General features: G+C 55.7%; 1 protein-coding gene across 6 annotated transcripts in view; it reads right to left on the reverse strand.

Annotated features, from left to right (window-relative positions):
- Nucleotides 1–27,358, reverse strand: part of SLC9A5 (solute carrier family 9 member A5) — a 51,377-nt gene that overhangs the window by 18,870 nt on the left and 5,149 nt on the right. For 5 of the 6 annotated variants that reach the window (XM_038368064.2, XM_043494795.1, XM_043494794.1 and 2 more), the window contains exons 2-7: nucleotides 19,612–19,914; nucleotides 9,264–9,427; nucleotides 8,404–8,482; nucleotides 5,792–5,969; nucleotides 2,299–2,519; nucleotides 1,861–2,063 (exon numbers count right to left, since the gene is read on the reverse strand). In XM_038368064.2, the coding sequence (XP_038223992.1) occupies nucleotides 1,861–2,063; nucleotides 2,299–2,519; nucleotides 5,792–5,969; nucleotides 8,404–8,482; nucleotides 9,264–9,427; nucleotides 19,612–19,914 (1,148 nt within the window). Of the gene's footprint in view, nucleotides 1–1,860; nucleotides 2,064–2,298; nucleotides 2,520–5,791; nucleotides 5,970–8,403; nucleotides 8,483–9,263; nucleotides 9,428–10,598; nucleotides 12,484–19,611; nucleotides 19,915–27,358 lie in introns of those variants that run through there. The other variant, XM_043494796.1, reaches the window with a different exon arrangement.

Genomic DNA, 27,358 nt, shown 5'->3' on the forward strand with positions numbered 1-27,358 from the left:
CATTCAAAAAATAAAATTACGGACAACTGCAGAGGAAGCGGAGTGCAGGGCACATAGCAAAGCAAAGCGGAAACCCAAGCAATTCCCCCCTGCATGGCGAGACGGGATGGAACAAACATGAATCACAAAACTTGCTGGAGCTAAATCCATCCCTGGGGCAATTCCAGCAAAGACAGCAGAGTCACACCAGGGTGGACTTGACCCACTGACTTCAATGTGATCAGGACCGGTCTCCTCAGGAATCACAGAACCATGGGCAGTGAGCAGCACGGGTTTATAAACAACACATGTCTTGCCAGCCAGGCTCAGTTGCTGGTTTTGGAGCGAGGCTAACAGGCAGGCTGCCCCTCTACGGCCTTCAGGAGGCTGCAGGGCACACCCGGCCTGGCATGGCTGGGGTGGGGTGGGCCGGGCAGAGAGCAGCACAGGGCAGGGCACGCCCAGCCTGGCATGGCTGGGGTGGGGTGGGGTGGGCAGAAAGCAGCACAGGGCAGGGCACACCTGGTCTGCCCAGGGACTTCCACAGGGCTTTGCCTTGCCAGCATTTTAGCGAGGTCACAGTGCCACCTCATGGCCATGCCTGAGTCTCACCCTGGGGACCGTGCTCGGAAGAAGCACAGGGTCCATGTACCTGCTGCCTGCACGTGCCGGTCGACAGGCTCCAGTCTGGCCTGCTCACAACTAACCCAGGCTAAGTCACACGCGTGTGCCAGCGGCCCTGCCCGTGCTGCAGGGTCTGACACCAACTCCTAGGCGCAGGCCTGAACAGCCGGAGAATGAGGGCCACATGCGAGCAGCACAAGGGGAGACACGGCAGTCACCCTGTGAGCACTGCTGCCCAGCGGCCGTCCGGGTGGGTGGCAGGGCCCCGCAGACTCACCCTGGGCTGCACTGACACTGGGCAGGGGGCCAGAGCCTGCGCTGGGAAAGCAGAGGGGGCTGGAGTCAGCAGGGGGCCCTGGCCAGCAGGGGGCCAGTACTCACAGGTGCATCTTTCCACTCCCCTCCTGACGCTGGCTCTCGAGGGGGGCCCCACCTGTGCAGGCTCTGTCTGGCAGGGCAAGCGGACGGGGCCGTGTGGCCTGGAGCTGCGCTGAAGGGGCAGGGGCAGCAAGGGGCTCTTTCTGGCAGAGGGGTCAGCACTTCCAGGGGGTAGCCTCCCCGGTCGCAGAGTCTCTGCTAACATCCCCAGCAACAAAAAATACCCCTGGCGAAGGTAGGCGAGTCCTGCTTCTTATTCCTGATGATTATAATACTGGGTTGGTGACCCTACCTAGCAACCTTGGAGCAGCTTCTCCTTAGGCTGAACTCAGTGGAAGCGACAGGCATCAGGAGTAGAGCGGGGGGGGGGAACACAGGGAGGAGGGGGGCAGGCACAGCCAGGCGGCTCCCCTTTAGCAGCTGAATGCCCTTTGCTCCCTCTCCTGTTGCCCCCGGCTCTGCACGCCAGGGCTGGTGCGTGTGCCCAGCCTGCATGCCGGGACCAGCGGGGTGAGCTGGCAGGTGCCAAGCAGAGCAGGCAAGAGGGGATCTCCCAGCCCCTCTCTCTAAGGCATGTTTTGTCTAAGAGGGAGAAGCAGCTGCCCCACCCAGAGAATCGCTATGGCCCCGCGATGCCCCCGAGGGGGCTGGGCTGTCTGCCCCATATCCCAGCACCCCCCTGCTCCAGTCCTGCTGCCCCAGAGGATTGGAGTCCTGGAGCGCTACCTCCAGCCTCCTCTGCCCCAGGCCTTGTACCTCCCCATGAGCTGCCTCCAACGCCAGCCCCCTGCTGCCGGGCAGGAGCACCACAGCTAGCCCCGCTCTACAGCACAGAGCCAGCCTGGAGGTCTGAGGACGGCCAGGCCCTGCCATGCTGACCTGCACAAGGACGGTGAAGAAGACCACCACGATGGTCGTTGCCACGAAGTAGTCCTTGGCTCGGACCTTTGCTCCGTCCAGCAGGATGACCAGGGCAAAGGCGACGGCCCCTCGCAGGCCCCCGTACGACATCACCACCTGGTCGATGCGGTCCAGCGGGGTGAGGCGGAAGCAATTGAGCACCCAGGTCTGGAGGATGACACCTAGGAGAGAGATGCAGATGAGGGGTGGCAGCAGGAAAAGTGGCCTGGCCTGGGTGCGTGCTCTGCAGGATGCAGCCGAAGGCAGGACTCTTCCAAACCTGCTGCAAGCCCCCACCAGTCCCACTCGGCACATTGCCTCACGAGCCAGGAGGGGGCTCTGGGCATCCCAGGGAGCTGACAGCCCCCAGCGAGTGGCTGAGAGCTGCAGACAGCACAGGACAGGAGAGTGACTGACCCACGGCCCGGAAGAGCAGGATGAAGAGCAGGGTGCCCAGCACCAGCGCTGTGTCCCATGCCCACTTGGAGGTGTCCACGGCGGAGATGCCCAGGAACATGAAGATGACGGTCTCGGAACTGCTGGCCAGCGTTTTCATGGTGTACTTGACAGTGGTGCGGGACTTCCGGGAGATGTTGGCTTCCACATATTTCTTACAGCAGATCCCACAGAAGGTGACCCTGGAGGGCGGCAAGAGCTCGGGATAGACACAGACAGGGCCACCCCACTCCCTTTGCACTGGCAGGCGAGTGCCAGGGGCCCTGTACGCTCACCACAGTGGGACCCACCTCTCCCGGGTCCCCCACCTGCTGCTCTCACTCAGCTGACTAGAGGGGCCGAGTCTGCATGTGCAGCACGGGGACCAGCCTTTCCCCACTGGGCGGCCCCAGCCATTACTCGGGCGGTGCTCCTGCCCCACGTGGCGGCCCACAGCGCCCTGTGCCATGCGATAGTCACACCCGTCTCATATCCAGCTCCAAGGTGCTGCCGTCTGGCATCGTGTGGCTGCCTCCGTGCCCTGGCAGATACAGGCCCGGCCATGGGATCTAGAGACAGGGCATACAGCATCTGCAGTGTGTCACAGACAGCGTCAGCGACTGGCCAGGCGCCCGGTGCAGAGCTCAGAGGCTCACGCCCACAGAGAAGGACAGCAAGAGCCCACCAGCACGCCTGGGTTCGCAAACTACCCGTAGTTCTCCACATGCCATGTGCCAGGAGCGGCAGCTACCACAGCAGCTCTGCTCTCTGGGCTCTGAGAACGGACAGGGTCAGCCTCACCCGACACCACCCTCTGCCTGCCCCTAGCTGCTGGACCTCCAGTCTCAGGCCCTAAAGCCAGGCTGGGCAGAACTGGCTTCTTCCTAAAGCCCCCGTTTCCCTAGGAGCACTGCCTGCCTTCCCCTGTCCTGCCATGGGGAGAGCCCCTCCTAGCCCCGGAAGGGCCAGCACTCTTGCTTAGAGCAGCACATCAGTGGCAGCCACAAACGGCTCTTCCTCCTTCAGTCGCAGCTTTCTCTGGGCTGAGGCTGCTACACCCACCACGGCCCTTACGTGGTTCTTCCTACGCATGGCCTGGCCCTGGAGTTACTGCTCACGGCCAGCGACTGAACAAAACGAGAGGGAAGTGTCCGGCTCAGTCCCCTGGTGCACTTGGCTCCGGGATGTTCCCTGACATGGGCTGGGGCAACAAGCCATGGCAGAAGGGGGCAAGAGACCACCGTACACGGACCCCTCGTGGACAGCAGCACCCCTGGGCAGTGCCTCCGACAGGCAAGTCTCTGGGTCCAGGGCAGTTCCGTTTGGTCGGAGCTGGTCAATCCGGGCGCAGAACAACGTCTCCGAGCAAGACCTGATGCCAGTTATCTCTGTGCTGCAACTGTTACCGCCTTTGGCTGCTCATCGAAACACCGCCGGTGGGTCGATCCGCCAAGGGACGGAGCTCTCCTTGGGCAGCACTCGGGGCAATTTACCAGGAGACAGGAACCGTGTCAGCACCTCTAAGTAGCTCCAGGCTGGCCCCAGTTGTCTGCCCTTGTCCTGGCGTCCATCCCCCGCAGCCTCTCCTCTTTCCCGCTGAGGGGGGCGCCGAGAGGCTCCCAGAGTGGGAGCAGGGAGCCTGCCACTACGGGGGGAAGCTCTGTCCCAATGCTGCCATTTCTGCTCCTTCAGCCAAGTCCCCGGGACAGAGAGTCCCTGGGAAAGGCCCTTTCCCGACTGACGGGAATCTAGTGGCGGAACGTACAAAATCAAACCAGTCTGGCCTCAGAACGCAGTGACCAGGAGATCACAGTAATAATGTATGCGATCCAACGCCCGGCTCCAGGCCACCAGCTTTGCAGCCCATGGGTAACAGCAGCTCCTGGGGCACCGGGTTCTGGTTCCACCCCCAACTCAGTTCCTAGGAAAGGGCCTGACTTCCCAGCTCACCCCAACGACTCGCCTGCGGCCAGGGTGTCTCAGACGGAGCATAGGGGGAAGAGAGGTGGAGACACTGAATGCAAAGGGAGCCTGGGAGCCCCAGCATCTCCTCTGGATTCAGGGTGTCGCTGTCTCAGGCCAGGCCGACAGCAAGGACTGAACTCCAGCCCCCTACGGGGTGGGGGATCCATGCAGAGCAGTTGTTGCTGCCCCTTTCCGCACATGCTGGGGTGTGGAGAGAGGTGCCACCTGGAATTCGACCAGGGTGAATATTTCCTAGCCACTGACTGGTCCATTTACAATCTCAGGGGCTTCACTGGTGGGAGCCGGGAGGTTTTGTGGTGATGGGACGGGGGTGATGGGATGGGGCTGAAGTTTCTTCTCTCCCACTGGTTGGTGTGTCAGAACTACAGCGAGCTGAGCTCAAGGTTTTCAGGGCTATGGCTATAGGCAGGGTCTCCCCCCAGGAGAGCTCAGGTAGCAGAGCAGCCAGAGCCGGGAGAGTCAGCACCTCGGAAGGAAAAACTAGAGCGTGGTGGAGATCAGCTCCTGGAATGAGTGAAGAACCTTGGTGGGGTGCGACCCCTGGAGATCCCTTACAAGCAATTAACCCATCTATTGGGTGACGGGATTGGAGCCATTGTCTGGCCTGGCTGAGCAGGTCGCACAGGACGGAATTAACCCTTGGTGCTCCAGAGAGCTGGGCACACTCCAATAATCAACAGAAATGCAGGATATTCATAGCACTCATACAGACATCTGCCCCGCTCTTCACAGGAGACCTTAGACTGAGAGCTCAGAGGCTGCAGGTCATGGCGGGGGAGGAAGGATCACTGGGGTCTGGGCCAGGGCAGCAGTGGGGTGGGGGGCAGAGGAGGCTCAAGCTTTGTCTGTCAATGGTGTTAAAATAAAACTGCAAAAACCTCTCCCCTCCTTCCAGCGAAGGATCTCATCTGTATGGGGCCCCTGGACTGACTCTGCCCCTGTGAAAATCTCCATCCCACCCCAGTGCGCAGAGACCCCCTCCACCCCCCATGGCGCTGGGGCTCCTCCAGCCCACCACAGCTGCTGGCATGCTCCTCTACCTGGCTCTGGAAGGGGCTCCGCGAGGGTCTGTGCAACAACTGGCACAACTGTGCCTGCAAGTTGGGACCTAGGGGCAGTGTGACCAGAATGAGGTTTAGTGCTGGGATTCAGGTGCACCAAGGTTTGGAGGGGGCCAGGAGTCAGAGCTGAGAAATACCATGAAGGGGAGGGGGCCGCGGGTGGGGATCGAGGAGCAGTGTGAACAAGAGGGCGGGGGCTGCGGGTCGGGATCGAGGAGCAGTGTGAATAGGAGGGCAGGGGGCTGCGGGTCGGGATCGAGGAGCAGTGTGAATAGGAGGGCGGGGGGCTGCGGGGAACCTGCTCCCACAAGGATGCCCCACGCCAATCACACAGGGCCCAGCATCCCTCCCACACCAGCCGGGGGGGCCTGCCCTCACCCAGGGAAGAGCCCTGCCAGGGCTGGATGTGCGAAGTGTGGGGTACTCACGCGAGGATGGAGGAGAGCGAGACCATCTCGGCGGCGAGGTACGCCATGTACGCCAGCAGGAAGACGAAGAGCGGCTCGATGATGCGCACGCGCTTGGTGAACCTGGTGATCAGCGCCAGCAGGAAGGCGAAGAGCAGCCCCACGGCGGCACCCCCGAGGCTCACCACGAAGAAGGAAGCTGGGGGGCACAAGAGCAGATCCCCACGGAGCGAGTCTTGCTGGCTGCAGCCTGGGCTCTAGGCGGCAGTTTGCTTGGCAGCCGTGAGCCCTGCAGAAGGCAGCTTGTATCTACCACCAGAGGGAGCCTCTCTCCTTTTGCTGGAGACCTGTCCACTGAGCCTGCCTTTGCAGAGACCTCGGCTGGGGGCGGCTGCGCCCCAAAAGCGGCCAACCCGGCTCACTCCGCAGGTGGGACGCGCGGCACAGGGGGCTGCTCTTTCTTCCTTACTGACAGATAAACGCCCTTCGGAGGAAATCCCGTTAAAAATGCAGTGACGGAGGCGGAGTGAGGGCGGAGCCTTGGGGGAGGAGCAGGGGCGGGAAGAGGCGGAGCAGGGGCAGGGCCTTGGGAGAGGGGCGGGGCAGAGGCAGGAAGAGGCGGAGCAGGGGCAGGGCCTTGGGAGAGGGGCGGGGCAGAGGCAGGAAGAGGCGGAGCGAGGGCGGAGCCTTGGGGGAGGAGCAGGGGCGGGAAGAAGCGGAGCAGGGGCAGGGCCTTGGGAGAGGGGTGGGGCAGAGGCGGAGCGAGGGCAGGGCCTTGGGAGAGGGGGCGGGGCAGAGGCAGGAAGAGGCGGAGCGAGGGCGGAGCCTTGGGGGAGGAGCAGGGGCAGGAAGAGGCGGAACAGGGGCAGGGCCTTGGGAGAGGGGCGGGGCAGAGGCAGAAGAGGCGGAGCAGGGGCAGGGCCTTGGGAGAGGGGCGGGGCAGAGGCAGGAAGAGGCGGAGCGAGGGCAGGGCCTTGGGAGAGGGGGCGGGGCAGAGGCAGGAAGAGACAGAGCGAGGGCGGAGCCTTGGGGGAGTAGCAGGGGCAGGAAGAGGCGGAACAGGGGCAGGGCCATGGGAGAGGGGGCGGGACAGGAAGAGGCAGAGCAAGGGAGGGGACCTTGAGAGAGGGGGTGGGGCAGAGCAAGGGCTGAGCCTTGGGGGAGGAGCAGGGGCAGGAAGAGGCGGAGCAAGGGAGGGGGCCTTGGGAGAGGGGGCGGGGTACAGATACATAGTCAATATTCCTAACTTCAGATACAGAAATGATACAGGCGTGCACATTGGATAATCACATTCAGTAAGTCATAACCTTTCCAATGATATCTTACAAGACCCATCTTGCATAAAGTACATCTCAGTTATGTCATATTCATATCATAAGTGTATTTTCATAAAGAATATGGAGTGAAACGGGTCAGAGTTGGATATTTACAAACGCTAATAAAAGGCACCCCAATCAGTCTCTGGCTGCCTTTTACAGTTTGTTAAACAATTAATAGCTTAGCACCTTGGGATATATCTGGGTGTGTGACCCTATGCAGCAGCGACCCCCCTGGTCCGCACCAATCCCCTGACCATCCTGTAATTCTTGAGGAATTTATTTATAGATTCAATTCCATTGATTTTTGCTGTCCCTAAATGTTCAGTTTGCCCCGTGTGCTGTCTGTGTAGCTGCCTGGGGGGCAAGTGGGAAGTTTGGCCGCCAGGGGATGGAGTGGGGGTGGAGGCTGCAGTGGGTGGCCCCCAGGAAAAGCACAGGAGAAGGTTTTGCTTTTTGTTCCCCGGGGTCTGGCGGCTGCCTTTGATCCTGGGGAGGGGCCGCAGCTCCCCTTTGCCCCCCACCCCGGTGTGCAGAGGCGGTGGCGTTTTGAATCAGGGAGGTGAACTCCTCACTCCCAGTGGACTGTCCAGTATCTCCCACTCTGCCATGCCCAGCAGTGCCGAGACGTTCCCAGAGGGGCTCCTTTGTCTTGGCTGGAGGCCTCCTCATCAGACACTGCCGCGCCTCAGGACTGTGTCCCTTGAGGAGGCCCACGCCTCGTTCTCTGGCCTAAGAGCGGGCTGCTCCCCATTTCACTAAGCTGCGTGCACCGGCTTTCCCTATCTGTGCCGGGCCGGCACTCCGCGGTGCGCACACGGCTCCGAGCGGGAGAGAGTCGGAGGCACAGGGGCTACAAGTTTAGTTTTTCCCAGGGGGGCTCCATCCCCAGCCCACCCCGAGGTCCCTGCCCTCGCTCCGCCCTCTCCCGCCCCTGCTCTGCCCCCTCCCCCAAGGCCCCTCCCTCGCTCTGCCTCTTCCTGCCCCTGCTCCTCCCCCAAGGCTCGGCCCTCGCTCCAGTGAGTTGCCACCATGAGTTGTAGAGGGGCAGGGCAGGTGAGTGAGTCTTTACAATGCCCTGGAGGGGACGTCGGCCTGTATGGTCCACCATGCACACACAGGGACGTGACGCATGCTGTCAAAGCAGCTGCTCTCCTGTCACTGGCCCAGGGCTGTACGGAGGGCACTTGCCTGCCAGTCTCGTCTCCCCAGCAGGGGAAGCTGGCAGCCATGCCCGCTCTACACACCTTCCAGCAGAGAAAGAGCAGGCCCGGGGACAGCATGGCTAACAGAGAGAGGGGCTGGAGACACACTCACCGACACCCTTCAGGTAGTCTGTGGCCTGGACATGCACAGGGCCCATCTCCACAAAGGAGTTAAACACTTTGTACAGCACCTGCAAGACAAAGCAACGGGGTTAGTCCAATGCCTGGGCCCGATGGACCAATAGCCCCTTCTTGACATTAGCCTGCGCTATCCTGGGCAATGGGAGGAGGTGTTTCTCCTTTTGGGAATGGGATACCTGGCCCTGCAGACCCCGCCTCTTGGGCCAGTGAGAAGCAGTGAGGCTGCAGACACTATGCTCTCCAAGTGCCGGGCTTCCCGGGTGAAAGGCCAGAGTGGGAGTATAAGTCTCCTGTCTCCACCTGCTCTGGATCTGCCAGGGGAGACTGCCCAGCTAGTCCTGTGCCGGGCTCTCCTGAGCACACACTGTGAAGTACCAGGGGGTGGCGTGGGGTGTGCAAATGCCTTTAGCTTTTCTCTTGACCCAGCTATGAAGCCACGTTGTTCGGGTGGCTGGCTGGCCTGTTAACCACCCTGCTCCTACTGTATCCTATCTCCAGGCACTTTGGAGGCTCCCTTGCTCCGTCCCCACAGCAAGGCAGGTCTATCAGGGAGATGGCAAACCCCCCAACTGGGTGCAGTCCTATGCCCGGGAAGACAGGAAGTCCCTCAGAGGAGTGGGCTTGGGACACACAGACGGCAGAGACCTGAGAGTCGGGGAGCATGTCCTGTCTGGGCCTTGGGGCCAGGGACTTTCCGCACCAACCAGCAGCTCTAGGACTAGAGGAGAAGCTCCCGCTAGCTGCCAGCTGCAGCACAGATGTCTCAGGCCTCCAGCCAGAGAGAGCAAGACCCCCTTCCCCCCCAAGCACAGAGCCCTGGGCGGTGCTCACCACGGTGACAGCGTCGTTCAGCAGGGACTCCCCGAACACAATGATGAAGAGGGTCTCGTTGATGTGGACTTCCTCAAAGACGGCCAGCACCGCCACAGGGTCCACAGCTGAGATGAGGCTGCCGAAGAGCAGGAAGTCCATCAGGCCAGCCTCCACGCCCTTGTCTGCCAGGACAGAAACACACCACTCAGCACACCGCGGGAGGGGGCGTGGACTGGACCTCAGACTCCTGTATCTCCAGCAGCACCCGCCTCACACTGCCAAGGGGAAGCGGACCAGGCTCCACGCCCTAAGGGCTCAGCCAGACACACCAGGGAGTGAGAGAGGCGAAGGAGGGAGCCCACCTGGCGCTGTACAGAGCTGGGGCAAGTGCCTGCACTGGGGAGGCTGCTACCACCGCACACAGAGCAAGGCCAGCCTGGCAGTCCCTGATAAACATCCAGCCTCGTGTCTTCTCCGTGGTGACCATGGAGTGGGCAGGAGACACCACGTGCATGTCACGGAAGCCAGGGCACAATGCGGGGCCCCTGCTGTCAGCAGCAGCTCTGCCAGAGGGCTCAGAAGGGACCACCCTGTTCCTAGAAAAATTCTCCAGCCTACATTTAGTCTGCTTGGTCTCTATTCTGAATAAGCAGGACCTAGGCCACTCCAAGAGGAAATCTGCAGATCTTGAGTACACTCAATACTAAAATAGGGTGAAAAGTGCAGTTAATTGGCAGACTGCCCAAGAGTGCTAAGATGGTGCCCTGGCAAAAGGCCCAGGAAGTGAGAGGATCGGCAGAATCATAACTCTGAAGTCAACAGCAACAGTGAGCCTGTGCAGAATGAAATGGGGGACAGAAAGGTCAACCAGCCTCAGCCTGAACTGACATGGGCCGGTTTGAGGCTGCTTCTTCCGGTAGCTGAAGATGAGGTGATGTGGGTTAGAAAAGTATAAATTTTATTAAGATAATGTTGAAGTAAAAAGAAAACTGTACAGAGTTTAAGCATAGAAGTTTCTGGTTATTAGGGAATAAGGTACAGATTATCCAGGGGTGCAAAATTTGGTTTAGGAACGGGTGGTGTAAGGAATACATAATCTGCAATCTCCCCGATTGAGGGTAAAAGGTTAATGGGTCAAAGCACAGACACTGAGATATGGGGGTATGTTGTCCATATAATGGCTATATTCAGGTGTGGAGTATAATGAGTGGATATGATGATGAGGATGGATTTACCCTCATTTGGTGGGATTTAATGTTCAGTGAGTTTATGGTTCCAGTTCATATGGTCCAATGGAAAAAGTCTCTCAGTCCCTTTCCCATAGTTGATGCACTATGTCGTACCGGCTCATACCTCCTGGTACTGTCGGTGGCCAGTGACGTGTTCGATGTAGATGTCCCTGGACCATCGGATGGTGTCCAAAACCATGAGGCGCCACATGAGCCGTGCATACCATCGACTGATCCCACAGGTCCGCAGCACTGTGCGGACAGGCAGCCAGTGAGTCAGGAGCTGGCGAAGAGAGCAGTCGGGAGAAGATGGACTAAGAGTGGGGAGCCAGCAAGAAGAACTGCTAGAAAGGAGTTAGAAGAGCAGCTGCTGGGAAAGAGAGAGTGGAGAGCAGGCAAAGGAGCCGCTGAAGAAATTTTGTAGCAGAGAGAGAGAAGCCGCCGAGACCGAGCGAACCAAGCGGCAACAACCGCGAAGGGCGAAACGGAGCTGAGGGAGAATAACAGCCGCTACACAGGTGTGAAGAGAGAGTCAATGAGGAGTCCAGTGGCATATAGACGAACACGGCTACCCCTCTAATACCTGAAGAGCGAGTGACATCTTAAAATCCTGAGGAGAACCCTGTTGGGAGAAGCTGCTTCAGCAGCAACTAAAGAAAGATGCTAAAGGATTTATAAAATAAGTTAGTTTTGTAATAACTACAGCATAGGGTAGTATTTCGTACGAGAGTGTGTTCACGCACACTAATAAGAATGCATAAAATATTGATATTAATTGAAATTTACTTGTGTAAAATCTAAAATATAATTGAAGAACGGCTGTCAGTGGTTGGTTACAGACTGGACATTTGTAGAAAAGTGCTTTGCTTACAATCATTTAAACTGTACGCTGTTGTGGTCTGGATGCTCTTTTAACTAGCAAAAAAGGATTTGTGTCTTATTTAGGACTTTAGATTATATTATATTAGGGATTATTAGTTACAAGAATACTCCTATGTCAATCACTCTATCAGAAGGTTAGAGCCATGTCCTTCAAGTGTTTCCTTAACAACTCTGGAGACGCAGACCCCAGGAAGAGCAAATTGAGGAGGTTATTTTAGGGGCACCCCAGAGCCTAAATTTCAGGGTAACACCCTGGCAGAGCTGCTAGGACCTACCCTTGACTGTGGGGCTCCCTCTCTTCCACATCACCACCCCCCTTGTCTGCCCACCCACACTTGCTGAGATGCTGGAGTCTAGATGGAGTTCTGCTAGCAGTGCTGGGACCCCACCAGCACCCTGCAGGAGGGCCAGGGCTGGGGATCATTTCTTTCCCCCCAGCCTGGGGAGGATACCCAAGGAGGGGGTCGTGAGGAGGTTGTGGGCTGAAAGAGGGAGAATGTATGTGTGAAAACCTTGCCCTGGGGGCCAGGGTGTGGCACTGGCTTGTCCTGAGGGAGCAGCAGCCTCTAAGAGTCGCCGAGTAGCTCCTTGGGGAAAGGGGTGAGTAGCAGGGAGTGGGGAGGACTAGCTCTGGGATGGCGATGGCTCAGTCTGAGCACTGACTGCCAGCCAATGCATCAGCCACGTTGGGACGTGCTGCAGCTGCCGGGGCTGTAACGGGCAAAGCACAGACAGTGGCCATCCAGGGGCTCAGAGGCACATGGGGATGAGGGGTCGGATAAGAGGAACTTCTTCACTAAAATGCCTGAGCTCCCCAATGGTGAGTGTGAACCCTCACCGGACCTCATGGAGCCTCCGGCTGCAGGACCATGCCGGGACTATGCAGCATCTCTGCCCTTGCCCAGTTTTATTCCTTTCTCATTCCCTGGTTTATTGTTCAATGAACCCCCAGATCACTTCACAGTGTCAGAGGTGCTGAGCGAGAAGGAACCTGCAGTCAGTTTGAGGTTAACTCCTGAGCTTGAAATGAAAAGCAGAGGCAAGGGGAGCACATGAATCAGCAAACAGAGCAAAGATCTTTGCAGAAGGGGAAAAAGCCAAACATGGATGACTTGCAAGCTCCATGACTTGCCAGGCAACATTGCAGACAACAAGAAAAAATTCCAACAGAGGTTTGAATTGTATTTAGCAGCCATAGGGGAAGAGGAGAAAAATGATAAAGTGAAATCATCAATTTTTTTGCATGTTGTTGGGGAGGCAGCATTGGATATTTATAACAACTTTACATTTGAGGAAGATGAAAGCATGAAGTAAAATACTCACTATTTGAGGAGCATTGTGTGATATTCTATACTTGGGGGAGCATCCTGTAATTCCCATATTCCTCATTTATATATAATTGTATGCCATGTGAGGTATCAGGGGAAAGTTTATGATCTGCTGAAAGTCATTGTTCTATCTAAATGTGTGCATCATTAGTGCATATAAAGTTATGAGATTGTGTTGTATGGTTGTCACTAAAACATGCTGCAAGTTGGGGAATTGGGCAGATATTAGCTCCCCAGAGATAACAGGAAGGAAAGTAACCAACACCGGGCGGGTGTCAAACAACCATCAACAGCCACTGTCCAGCAAGGGAGCTACAATGCAATGACTCACCTGCATGAGGCCACACCAGGGGAATCGCTCAACCTTGCCTGGGGATTCAGCAATACCCCCCAGACATGCCAGGACTTGTGTTCTCCAAGCACATGGTCTCAGGGTATAAGACAGAACACAGTGGCCTCACACTTCTCCTTTTCTTCTCTCCCCTCCCTCCCCCAACCTATGCTGCAAGCAACAAGGACACTAAAAAGACTGAAGACTCCAACAGAGGACACTGGCCCAGGTTTCAGGTATGAAATGCAATATCCAGTGGGGTGAGAAAAACAGCTTAATCTAGATGTTGCACAGTCTAATAGGGCTGAGAGTTTAGACTGTTTGCTTATATTTTCTTTTCTTTTGGTAACCACACTGACGTTTTGCCTATCACTTAAAATGTATCTTTTGTAGTCAATAAATCTGTTTTATTGTTTATTTTTACCAGTGAGTTGCCTGAAGTGTTTGGAAAATCTACTCAGGTATATCCACTTTCCATTGATGAAGTGGTGAACCAATTAATAAACTTCCACTGCTCGTCTTGAGCAGTGCAAGACGGTACAACTGGAGGGTGCAAGCTGGGGGGAATTGGCTGGTGCCTTTCTCTGTGTGATTCATGAGTGGCTCTGGGAGCATTCATGCAATCTAGCTGGGTGTAGGGCTTCACATCCGGTTATGCTGAGTGATAACAGCGCCTAGAAGGGTTTGCTGGCTTGTCACTAGCAAAGCATTGTGAGAGACAGACCAGGCTGGAGAGTCAAGGTGGTTCCATGGTCCCAGGTTGCACCCCGGGGATCCTGTCATATATTGCATGCCAAAGAGGAATGAGACCTCTGAGACAGACAAATTTTATACATGCATGCAAAACTGATAACACTGGAGAGCAATATGTCACAGAATTAAGGAGCATCACTAAAACCTGTGACTTTGGTGAGCTGACAGATTCTCTGGTCAGAGATAGAATAATTTGTGGCATTACAGACAATGGGTTAAGAGAGAGACTGCTCTGTGAAGATTTAACTTTAGAAAAAGCTCTCCAGATAGGCAGGACAGCAGAAACTGTGAAAGCACAAGCCAAAGAGCTGAATTCACCAGAAGGGGTTATCGGTGTAGTAAGTACAAAAGAATATAGCCAGAAAAGGTCAAATCAAAGTGTAAGCAGAGTCAGGACGAGCGCTACCCTGACATCCGGTGGCGAGTCGTGGTGGGTTGTGGAAAAGAACTTCAGGGCCTGATCTCATTTGCATAGGCACATCCACCCCGCCTAGATGGTCACTTTGGCTGCTGTAGGAGCCCCAGTTTCTCTGTTATTGGGGCAGGAATAAACTGTTATTATCCTGATTATGTGAATCAAGGACAGTGGAACTGTACTTGGCCTTTTGTTATGATGGAGGGACTCACCAACAACTAAGCAGCACTCACTAGGCAAGAGTCATGGGTTCCAAAACCCAGTGAATGGAGAGAAGCTGGGGACAGGTATTAATGCCTGGTGGTATGGACCTCCCTGGTGAGGGTCCTACATGCCAATTGCACCTTCTCCTCTCTCCACTGTGGAATATCAGAGCTAGTTTTGATTCCCATAGGAGTCTAATTATAGGCTACTAAGCTGAAATCACTTTGAGCCAATGGTGCCCCAGCACTGAGGCTCCCCTACTACAAGCTGAAATCACTAAAGAGCTAAAATTACTAAGAGCTGAAATCACTGAGTGTTGTGTTAAGTAGTGGGGGGCCTGAAGCTATATTGCGGAGCAGTTCACTGGATGGTTGGTGAACGAAGTGGCTGCCAAAGCAGAGCGATGGCTGGTGGAGCAGAGCAGAGCCCCACGCAGAGGTGGGCAATTGGCTTTGGACCATGTAAGGTGCCCCTTAACCCCCCTATTTCCACCCAGGTTGGGAGGTAAAACTCTGCAGATAAACTTTTGAACTCTGGGGCTGCACTGACCAGGAACAGAGACTTTTGGGTTGTTGGACTTTTGGGACTTTGGGGTTGCTGGACTCAAGAACCAAAGGCCCAAATTTGCTTGGGGTGGGTTTTTGCTCATGGATTCTATTATGAATCCTGTTGGTGGTGTTTCCCCAAAATAATGCCACATTGTTTCTTTCTGTTATTAAAAGGCTTTTGCTACACTCAGAGTCTGTGCTTGCGAGAGGGGAAGTATTGCCTCTGAGAGGCACCCAGCGGGGGTGGTATATATTTGTGGCAGGTCACTGGGTGGGGGCTCGAGCTGGTTTTGCATTGTGTTATTGGAATGGAACACCTAGATACCGAACCTGGCCCTTGTTGCTGCCAACTCTGACAGGCAGAAGGGTTACAAAAGCGTGGACCCACTTGTTATGAAAACCACTGCTGGGGGGAGACTGGGTATAGACAGCTACGTGGAAAGTTGTGATTCACAGCATGGCCCCAAACAGTGTGTTGCCTTTGGGAAAATGTCATAAATGTGGGGAAAATAATCATTTTGCAAAATGCTGCAGATCCCAAAAGCAGAAAAGTGAAGTGCGTTAAGTTGAAGACAGCCTGGTTGAGGACTTTTACACAGACGTGCTGGGATCTAGCAAGCCTGATGAGAGGGACTGGATGCTGCCCATGACAACGAATGAAACAATTATTCCACTGAAACTGGACACAGACTATTCTGTCTGAACAGGATTATGAGAGACTGAAGATAAAGACCAAACTGGGACCACCAAACAAAGTAACTGGAAACAAAAAAGTAATTTGGAAACAAAACAAAGTATTCTGGAACAAATATACCAGTAAAGGGGAGGTGCATTGCTAGAATCAACTATAAAAACCAACATGTACAGGCTCCCGTTCATTGTAGTGCCAAAGGAGGTGACATCTATTTTAGGCCTGGCTGCCTCTGAAAAACTCAATCTGGTAAAACAGGTGCTCTCACTACAACATCATACTGAACCTGGCTACAAGGCACTCTTTTGGAAATATCATGATCCGTTCCAAGGGTTGGATTGTTGCAGGGTGAACGTACAATCTGGATAAACAAGCAGGTCCTTCCAGTTATCCATCCATGTAGAAAGGTGCCATTTGCCTGTGATAAACTCAAGGCTGAGGTCACAAGGATGAGAGCAATGCAAGTAATACAAAAAATGGAGGAGCCAGCAGAATGTGTGAGCTCCCTACTCATTGTGGAGAAAAGTAGCAGCCAACTACACATACGCTTAGATCAGCAAGACTTCAACAAGGGCGGGGGTGGGGGGAGAAGAACATTTCAAACCGCCAACCAAAGAAGAGATTATGGCAAATGCTAAATATTTCAGCACATTGGATGCCTCCTCAAGATTTTGGCAGCTAAAATGAACTGAAGAAAGATCAAAACTAGGTATATCGAATACCCCATTTGGAAGATACAGATTCTTATGCCTACCCATCAGCATAGCTTCAGCACCAGAAGTGGACCACAAAACCATACATCTGATTCATGAACATATTAATGGTGTCAACACCTCAATGGATATCATCATCATCTGGGGCACAAACAAGAGGAGTGTGATTGTAGACTTTGGGAAGTCTTGGCTTCCACTAGAGCTGCAAACTTGAAATTAAATGGGGAGAAATGTCTTTTAGGAGTTACAGAACTGACATTGGTTGGAGAGATCATTTCCAATGAATGTGTAAAACCTGATAAGAGGAAGATTTCAGCCACTGAAATGATGCCACATTTCCAGTCAAAGAAAGACGTCCAAACATTCCTAGGAATGGCTAATTCATAATCTATCTAGCTACAAAAGCAGCGGCTTTGATGAAACTCCCAGAAAATAAAAATGAACAATACTGGGGTACAGAACAGGAGGAATCATGGGAAGATTTGAAACAACTGATACAAGAACCAGTGCTGAAGTGCTACACACCAAGCAGGCCTATTGAAATTTCAGCAGATGTTTCACAATCTGGGTGAGGTGCATTGTTTTTACAAAAATACGTTGGCAACCAGTGGCATAAAGTAAATTCCCAGAGCTAACAAAAACCTGCAACAAATAAGAGGGGAAACGGAGAAAGATGAATCATTGGGGACCCTTAAAGAAGTGATCATTAAAGAGTGGCCTAAAGAAATAAGCAGTTCCTTCCAAGTATAAGAGACTATTGGAACTGGAGACATATGCTTACTGTGATAGATGGGGTGATTTTCAAGGGCAGCAAGGTTGTAATTCCAATGAGGCTCTGGAAAGAAATGCTACAGAAGATCCATGAGGGTCACTGAGAAGTGCAGACAATGAGCATGAGAGGTGCTATGTTGACCTCAGATCAATCACATCACTACCGTAGTAGGAAACTGCTTTTCATGCTTGAAATACAAGCCATGCCATCAGGCAAAGCCACTGAGACCTCATCCAGTTCCCCAGAGGCCTTAGGAGAAGTTAGGCACTGACCGATTTACCTGGCAAACAAAGGATTATTTAATAGTCAAATATTATTATTCGCTGTATCCAGAAATTTGCACTACAGTAATAGTAGTAGTAAGTCAGTGATAGGTGGCATGAAGGGAATCTTCTCCAGACGTGGAATTCCAGGTGGAGTCTTTAGTGATAATGGCCTGCAATTTTCCAGGGCAGATTTTAGGCAATTTCCCCTAGATTGGGATTTTCATCACAAAACATCAAGTCCAAATTACTCCAATTGAATGAATTTGTGGAAAGATCTCTACGGACGGTAAGGAACTTTATGACAGACTTTTGGCAGTGGGGGTGATTTGCATAAAGCGTTACTGGTTTACGGAATGCACCCCTGCAGAATGGCTCTTCTCCAGCTAATGGGAATGAGGATCAGATCTAATTTATCAATCACTGATAATGTGCTGAAATCTCATGAGAATAAACCACACAGAAGATAAAAGAAAATCAGAAGAGACAGCAGAAATATTATTGTGACCAAAGGGCCCACAATCTCCCATCTCTTAACCCAGGAAACAGGGCGTGCCTGAGGAATCACACCTCTATTACATGGGGCCAAAGGGACAGCTACATCCAAGGTCTTACGTAGACCCAGTGGTGAGCTGAAGCTGATTCACACCGGTTCGCTAGAACCGGTTGTTAAATTTAGAAGCCCTTTTAGAACCGGTTGTTCCGCGAGGGAGAACCAGTTCCAAAAGGGCTTCTAAATTTAACCGATCATAGATTCATAGATACTAAGGTCAGAAGGGACCATTCTGATCATCTAGTCCGACCTCCTGCACAATGCAGGCCACAGAATCTCACCCACCCACTCCTATGAAAAACCTCACCCATCATCAAAAGTGGCACCTTAGGTGATGACTCCACAGGTGCTCCAGCCCTGGAGCACCCAAGGGGAAAATTTGGTGGGTGCAGAGCACCCACCGGCAGCTCTCCGCCCCACTCCTGTCCCCAGCTCACCTCACCTCCGCTGCGCCTCCACCTCCTCCCCTGAACGCGCCCCCCCGCTTCTCCGCCCCCCCCGCAGGCTTCCCGTGAATCAGCTGTTGGCGTGGGAAACCCGCGCTGCAGCAGGTAACCCGGGGGGTGGGGGGCACAGGGGAACCGCTCCCCGCCCCAGCTCACCTCCGCCACCCTCGCCTGAGCAGGAAGCCGCTGCCTGCTTCTCAGCCCTCCCCGGCTTCCCACCGAACAGCTGATTTGCAGGAAGCCAGCAAGGGGCGGGGGGGCGGAGAAGCAGAGGGGGGCGGCGCGTTCAGGGGCGGAGGTGAGCTGGGGCCAGGCACGGGGTGGGGAGCTGCCGGTGGGGGCTCTGCACCCACCAATTTTCCCCGTGGGGGCTCCAGCCCCGGAGCACCCAGGGAGTTGGCGCCTAAGGCACCACTTTTGATGTGATCAGTGGGGGAGCGGCTGCTCCCCGTGTTCCCCCCAAGCTATGCTCCCCTGCCCCGAGGAGCCAGGTAAGCACTGCTGGGAATCCCCACCTCACCCCCCAGCAGGTGCCTCTGGCTCTTAGGGGTGGGGTGGGCACTCACTACGGTGGCCCACAAAACCCTCCTGCCTGGTTCTGGGGGCAGTCAGGGGACGGGGGGGGTGGATGGGGCAGGAGTCCCGGGGGACAGGGGTGGGCAATGACCCCCTCGCGGGGTGAGGAGGGAACCCGTTGTTAAGATTTTGGCAGCTTATCACTGCATAGACCAGACAGACCAAGGGGACGCATATTGACATAATGGAAGGGATCTAAGAGTAATCCCAAAAAGCTCCAAAGCATTGACAGTAGCTGCAGACTCTGGCATTTCCCAACCGACTGGCCATTTCTCATCAACGGACAGACGAGAAACTGGCAAGGCGCAAGAGAACTCAGACTTTAATGAAAGGCTGATCCTTAGAAAGGGATCCTTAGTGAGAGGGTCCCTCATAATGGCCAGTATTACGAATATAGGGATTGTGAGGCATGCTGGGGAAGCACCGGGGGTCAAGAACGCAGTGTAGGTGCATGTGCAGTTCACCACAGACTCACTCATGGGTTTTTTAAATTCCTTTGTCATTCCCCGGCGTGTTGTTTAATGAACCCCCAGATCATTCCAGGCCTCCCTGGGATGAGTGGGAGAGATGTCCAGTTCAGTTACCATCCAACTCAGGCTGCCCTGCCACCGGCCCCACATGTTGCGAGAGGGGCAGATGTCCCCGGGGCCCAGCTCACTTACCCATCAGCCCTGCTTGCTTCACGCCCCAGAGGGCAGCTCCGGTGGTGAAGGAATTCCACAGCGTGCCAATCACCGCGTAGGTCAGGATTGCCCCGAGATTGTCAAAGAACAGCCGGCTAGGCATGAAATAGCCCGAGTCCAGGACGATGGGGGGAAGGAGGAAGAGGAAGAACAGGCTGGGCTCCAGCTGGTACTCAGCTCTCTTAGCGATGGCCAGAACAATGCCCCCGAGGCCCAGCCCCAGCAGGATGAGGAGGCAGCTCTCTGGGACCACGGACGTCACCTTCCTGGACAGCTGGAACACTGCAGTGTAGACAGGGAACAGGGCATCACTGCGGGCCTGCAGCCTCGCAGAAGGCCCCAAGCCGCAGCTTACAACACTCTGGGAGTGTGCCACCATCCCCAATGCACTGACACTGCAATAGGGCTTCCTCAAAGGAGTACATGGGGTCCAGGGGAGTGAGGGAAGATCCCAGCCTGCCCCATGGCCATGTACACATGGCCCAGCCGGGCACCGGTGTCCCAGGACATCCCAGCCTGCCCCATGGCCATGTACACACGGCCCAGCCGGGCATTGGTGTCCCAGGACATCCCAGCTGCCCCATGGCCCAGCTGCACACAGGTGTCCTGGCACTCTATGCAGCTGGCTATAAGGTACTCCTAGTTCAGGCTCTAAAGAAGCAGAGACGTTCAAGTCCCTTGGTTCTTTCAGGCCCTTGTCTGTCGTGCTGAAAGTCAGTGGTGTGTTTATTATCTGACTTCTAGGTTCGATCAATTTCCTGTTAACACAGAGAAATTCCTTTTCTGTTATTTTCTTCTAAATTGTTACCTTTAGTATTGTATAGAAACTGAAGAATCAATTGATCAGTTTTTCTTGTTTTCCTGCAGGCAGCCCCCTGTTCGCCCCAGTCCTGCAGCCCAGACACTTCCCTGAGGAACAATCAGAGGGACTAACGCCCCCTTCGCAGAGAACGGAATGGCTCTCCAAGCAGCAACAGCCAGCAGAGAGGACAGAGTCAGACCAATTGCTGCAGAACACACACGATCGAATCCCCAGACAGAGGAGCGCAGCTTTCCCGCATAGTGACTTATCTGCAAAAAGTGCAACATGCAAAAAGGTGCCAGCATGGCACTGGATTGAGAGGGTTTTTTAAAGTGATTTATTCCATTTGGGCAAACGGCTCATACTGCCACACCAATCCGTCAGCTGCGTGACAAAGGCAAAGAGCGTGCACGCAGCAACGCCAGGCAGGACAGAAGGGTCTCCTTGGCGTCCCCTTTCTAGCAGGCCCCTCAGGGACCTGCCTACCCCTCTGCCACTGTCAGACCCCAAACCCGGACTCCTGCAGCACATGACGCTGCTGCATGCTGCTGACCTTGTCTCACCCTCTGCCACCCAAGGCGGCCTCCCCAGGAAACGACAATGCAGCACAGGGCCCTCCTGGCCAACGTACCGAAGACCAGTCATGATCTTCCCCAAGAAGCCCCCAAGCCAACCGGCACAGACAGTGACTTCTGCCCAGAGGATCGGTACCCAGCCTGATAGTAAGTGTACTAGAGGCCTCCGTCTGGGGCGCTACGGAGCCCACGTTGTTTGGGTGTTGGGAGCTTTTAGGCGTTTTCTTTGAGTTTAAAAACAGGAAGGCCTGGAGCCGTGGCTACGTACGATCCCCTCCCCGGCCTGGGAGCACGTTACTGATCAACACTTGAAAACCTTGCAGCAGACGTTCACTGTTTGGCTCAGCAAGATGCCCAGCACGTCCCAGGCTTGGCATGATGCTGAGGAGGGATCACTGAGCTTTGTCCACAGCTCCCGGGTAGCTCCCAAAGCCTTTGAGCTCCATGCCTTTGGTCTGTCTGCAGCAGGCCCTGCTGGCTGCTCACACTGGCATGAGGATCCCTAGCCCCCAGCTCTGGCCCTGGCTGGGCTCTGGAGAAGGGCTTGTAGCAGTCGGTAGTAACAGGATCAGTGAGTGAACAGAGCCATCCTCAGTGAGCACAGGGAGCCAGCAAAGGCCATTGGGACTCAGTCAGTCTCAGCTACCTTGGGCCCTGCGGGTGGGATGGGATTTGCTGCCTCTGGCAGGGGCGTCTCTGGTAACATGGCACCTCCCTGCACACACACACACACACACACACGCTAACACAGTGGTCTCCCCATTACCAATCACTGCTGGGCAACCGTCTCCTGGCTGCAGGTTGATCGCTGGTGCCACCCCAAAATGCAGGCACACAAGCCTGTGCCTACCCCTATGAGACCACGAGAACTCATGGAGAAACACGCTGCGGCATGGGAAACCAAATGTTCCCAGCACTGATCCAATCCCCTGCCCCCAGGCTGCGCGACTTTCTCTCTCAGATGGGCTCAGGACACATGGCCTCTTCCCCCTCCCCAGGGCCCCCTGCAGCCCCTGCTGGAACCCCAAGGTTATCCCTCCCCAACTTCTCCCTGCAGCTTTCATTAGAGGCCATAGTCGTCTTCACTGAATTAATCACAGCAAGAGATGCTTCAGCAAAGACTCAGCTTATGCCCCAGACAGCAACCAGGGCCTGTCAGTGCGGGGGCGCCTGGGAAAGACACCTCTGAACCGTAAGTGCTGCCAAGCAGCTCAGCATCCAAGCTGGGTCCCGAGGGCATGAAGGCAGCTGCTAGTCACCAGACCTGATTCTGATTATCCATACAAACATCCAAGCTGCTTGAGAATCCCACTAAGCTTGTGACCTCGCTGACATCTTGTGGCACTGAGTTCCACAGGTTGAATGTGTGTTATGTGAAAAAGTTACTTCCTTTCATCAGTTTTAAATACGTTTCCTCTTGGTTTCATTGGGTGACTCTTGTCCCCATAAGGGCTTTCTCTGGGGTCCCTGCAGGGCTCCCTCCTTTTCTCCCCTCACACCTTTTCTCTAGGGGGTCTCACCCCTTCATCCAGCTTCAGCTACCATGTCCATGCTGGTGGCACACACATCTACTTTTCCATTCGTGACCTTTCTCCTTCCATGCAGTCCCACATCTCCCCATGGAGGTCTCACCAGCAGCTGACTCCTCCCTCTCCCTCGCCCCACACGTCTAGGGCAGGTCAAGATCTTTACACTTCTTCCTCCACAATGCATCTAAGAACCAACTCTCACCCCCAGCCCATGACAATCTGCCCCAAATCCAGGTGCTCAGATCCTCCTGGCTTGTCAACCTCACCCCATCCTCCTCTGAATGGTTTCCCCTACGTCACCAAATCAACCATCAACTTCTCGTCCTCACCTTCAAGGCCCTGACTAACGCTGGCCCATCGCCTCCCCCTCCCAATGCTGGGTGTGCCCCTCACGTTGTCTCTCACACAGCTGGCATACCCGGCCATCACCCTCCCTGCACCTGCATTGCTCCCAGAAACCCTCCGCTGCAGCAACACCCACAAGGAGTGAGTCAGACATGTATTTATACCCAGAGAATGATGCTGTGTGCTGGCCTGGCTGAGGGGCCATGTGATCTCCCTGCGGTGTCTCCGGCCCTGCTCTCACTACCTCTCTCTGCATTGGGCCAGTGCCCCCTCAGGGCAGCACGTCTGAAACGCCCTTGGGTGCTTTTGGGGGTGTGGGGGTGACCTGCTCTCTGACTGTATTGTCAGGTCCTGGCACTGGGAAATACGAAGGGCTGTGAATGGTGAGCGAGAGTTAACGGGGCACTGACCTCACCAGCAGGTATTCTGCACACGGCTCTCCTCTCCCTGCTCAGGTAAACATGCCTGAAGCCCCATTCGCCTTGCTGGGTGCGGTGCCAGGACTTAGAACATGGGACTGACCCTTCTGCGGGGCACCATGGAGCCGCCGACAGAGCCAGGAGGAAAAACTGACCCCAGCATGAGGGCTTGAAGGCCGTTTCCTGCCAACTCTGAACGCCAGGTAGGCAACTCCACAGCAGTTCCATGGAGGGCTGCAGCTTGTTCCCCCACAGCAAGCATGACAGGAAGGCTGGCCATAGACATCTCAGAAAGAGGAACGCAAACCAAAGCAGCTGTGGAGGAAAGGGTGTGCCAGGCTGGTCACGCCCGGGCCTCTGGCTCAGTGCACACCCTGCAGCTGGGCCCTGGGAGCAGCCAGTGACCGCAAATGCCTCAGGGAGAGACACGAGATGCATGTGGCCCAGTCCCGAAGTTACCAGCACAAGCTCTGAGAAGAGGAGGAAGGAGAAAGATGAAGGCCCCAGCCAGCCCTTCCACTGAACACCCGCAGGATCAGTATCTAGTGCCCTTTGCACCCAGGGCACAAACCCCATGCAAAGAGCCACATTCCAAAGGGGAACACAACCTGCATTTTCCATTTTTTTCATGTGCACCCTCCTCCTCCTCCAACCCTACTTGTGCCCCCAGATCCCGAGGCTGACAACAGGCTAGCTGTTTGCATGGTGAGGAGCTGGGCCGGTCTGACAGTCTGCAGCGCAGTTTGAGAGCGGAGAGGGATTTCACTGCTGAATCCGAACGCTCCTCCCCGCAGCAGTGGTCGTGCCCTGAGAGCAGCCCTCAGGCTGAGCCACAGCCCTACAAGTCTCACCAGGTGAAAGGGCCATTCTGAGGCCCGGCAGCCCCATGTCTGCAGGTCGCTTCCACTAGCTCCAACACCCAGACGGGCCAAAGAGCCCCATGTGCGTGTGCAGCCCCGGTAAGGCACCGTACTCAGCTCACTGCAGGAGACAGAATCCGCTTCCCATAGGAAGAGAACTCTGTGGCGCATCCCTGAGGAGCTTAGGGGTTCCACCCTCAGGCTGGGGATCAGAGCTGTGGGAAATCCAGCTCCTCCCAGCTCCCCCTGAAGACCTACACCCGTCCCCACCCCCAGTCCTCACAGCAATGCCAGGAGTCCCATCCTGCCTGCGCATGAGGTAGCAGGAAGCGCTGCTGCTAACAGGACATGGCTTCCCCTCCCGGGGCAGACACCAACCTTAGTAGAGAGCTCTGCTCTGTTTAGGGTTCATTCCATGCCAGCCCATGCCCTCCCTGTCCCCTTTATCCTGGTGTCATGTAATGTGCCTCAGGCACCGAATAGGGGGACCGAGATGCATGGAAATGATGAAGTGAGATGTCCCAGATGATCCTGGCAAGCGACCCGCACCCAACGCCGCAGGGGAAGGTGAAACCTCCCCAGGACACTGCCAATCTGAAGGAGGAAGGAAATTCCTTCCTGACCCCAGTATGGTGGTCAGCTAGACCCCGAGGTGGCAGCTGAGGAGCCAGGAGCCTAGAATGGGTGCCCTCGAGGGCCCAGGGATGGGGAACACAGGTGCAGTGGCCCTGAACCAGACACACTGCATGCCCCGGAGCCTCCATTCGCTCCCTGGGGACAGGTGTTGCAGCTGGCTCAGGAGAGCAGGGCAAGCATGTTCCAAGGCTTGGGGATGCTGCAAGGGGCCCGGAGGCTGAGCCCCCTCGGCTGAGGTGAGCTCGCCAGGCCACACAAGCTGATCAGCACAGCTCATCCCCACCCGGCTGAGGGGAGCACTCTGATTAACAACAGTGGACAGTCCTGTAGCTCCCTTTGGAGGCGAGGGAGACTCCATTACCTCCTGCCATGCCAGGCATTTTCCCAGTCCTGTGCACGGTTCTGATTTGTCTGCACTTTCCCATGTGCTTTGGGCTTGATGAAGGCGCAAGGAGCTGGCTAGCGCACATCTGTGCCTCAGTTTACCAACGTGTAAAGTGCCTGCAGCAAACTAGCCATGGTGCTGAGGGAGAATCGAGCTGTAAAAAACTCTCAAAGTGCTAGCGTATTCGTAGTGGGTTGTAGGCTGCCCTGTGCCACGCACCGTCACACAGCTACACGTTGCACATCCATTCACGGATGTTTTTATCCCCTTCCCGCTTGCTCACCCAAAAAGTTGAGAGTTGCCTCACACATCCCACTCTCGTTCCTTCTTTACTATGTGGTGAGCCTCAGCCACGTGCTCAGCCTTGTAAGAAACACATAATGGTGACGGTGAAGATCTAACTCTGCCACAGTCACTTATCCATAGGTCTCCAAGCACTTCACAAAGGAGGTGAGGCTGATTACCCTCATTTTACAGATGGGGAAAACTGAGGCATGGACAGGTGAAGCTATTTGCCCACAGTCACTCACAGGTCGGTGTAGGGTGACCCGATGTCCCGATTTTATAGGGACCGTCCTGATATTCGAGGCTTTGTTTTATAAAGGTGCCTATTACCCCCCACCCTTGTCCCGATTTTTCATGCTTGCTATCTGGTCACCCTAGGCTAGTGGCAGAACCGGGAACAGAACTGAGGTCTCCCGAGGCCCAGGACGGTACTCTAGAGGGGCCACACTCCTCCCTCTTTCATCCAGCTTTATCAGCTGATTCCAAACTATAAAGACACTTCACCTTCACCCCCCGCCGCCCAGCCTTCTCTGAGGTGCCAGCTGCTACGTAGGGTGAAAGCAACTCCGGGGCCTTCCTTCGGGCTCCCACGCAATTACCGACCTGGGCTAGCCTCATTTAGCTTGTACAGCCCAACCCTGCAGGGCCTTTCTCTCCAGCCTCTCCTCCTCCTGCAGTTCCTCTGGCCCTCTTCCCGGTCACGCCCCATCCTCCCAGAAGCGCAATCCCTCACCTTTGCGAGATCCCCGCATCCTTCAGTGTAACGCTCCCCAAGCTGTCGTTTCTCGTCACAGGGTCTTAGAAACAGGGGCGCTTGCTCACGGTGGGGGCGCTGGGTAAGGCGGCACAGCGGCTAAAGCCGCCTGGCACAGTCGGGATGGCTAAGGAAAGGGCAGGGGAGCAAGGGGACAGTCTGAGCCGCTCTCGCCAGCAGCCGTCTGCTGATTTCTTGGAGGCGCCAGGGAGGGTGTGGGGCTGAGGGGGGCTGGGATGGAGGAGAGACCTGGGTGCCGTGGACTAGCTCAGAGAGGGAATGGCCTGACCGGGGGGAGGGGGTGTGAAGGAACGAGCAAAGACACTTGTGGGAGAGGTGAACAAATTGGCGTCCGGGGCTAGTATTACTGGAGAGATCCCGGACCACGTGATAAGAGACAAAGGGGATAAGCAGAGAGGAGCAGAGATGGGCAGGGCCCACAAGGGGAGGATGAAAAGCTTGACCCTGAATCAGAGGCAGATTATGGTCTCCCGGGGTTCCCAGTGCCGGAACCATGGCCCTGCCCCACCCCTTCTGCCTGCAGCCTGCCCCCATTCCACCCCTTCCCCCCGTGGCCCCGCCCCCGTTCCACCCCTTCCCCCGTGGCCCCCGCCCCGTTCCACCCCTTCCCCCGTGGCCCCGCTCCCCGTTCCACCCCTTCCCCCGTGGCCCCGCTCCCCGTTCCACCCCTTCCCCCGTGGCCCCGCCCCCGCCCAGTTCCGCTCCTTTCTCTGCAGCTCTGCCCTCCACTTGCTTCTTTCCACCACCACCCCCCGTCACTGCTGCAGCCCCGAGACCAGAGAAACTCTATGCCCCCACCATGGCCCCGGGGCCGCGGCAGAAAGCGAGAGTTCCTCCAGCCCCGGGGCCCAAATTGGCCAGGGCCCCTTGGCACAGGCCCCATGCGGTAATCCGCCACTGCTCTGATGAAGACCAGGGGCAGTGACACAGTCAGGTCAAGGGGCAAGCGCTGTGCTCGGCATGGCCAGGAGGGAACGAGGGGGGCATCAGGAAGGCTGCAGGGGAGGAGGTGGCAGAGGAGCGATGCATCCTGGACACATCCGAGAGGCGCTGGCTCATTCTCTCTAGCTGAGAATAGCTCAGAGCAGCCAAGGACTGAGAGCAAAGGCCACCCA

The sequence above is a fragment of the Dermochelys coriacea genome, chromosome 12, assembly GCF_009764565.3.
Source record: "Dermochelys coriacea isolate rDerCor1 chromosome 12, rDerCor1.pri.v4, whole genome shotgun sequence".
NCBI lineage: Eukaryota > Metazoa > Chordata > Testudines > Dermochelyidae > Dermochelys > Dermochelys coriacea.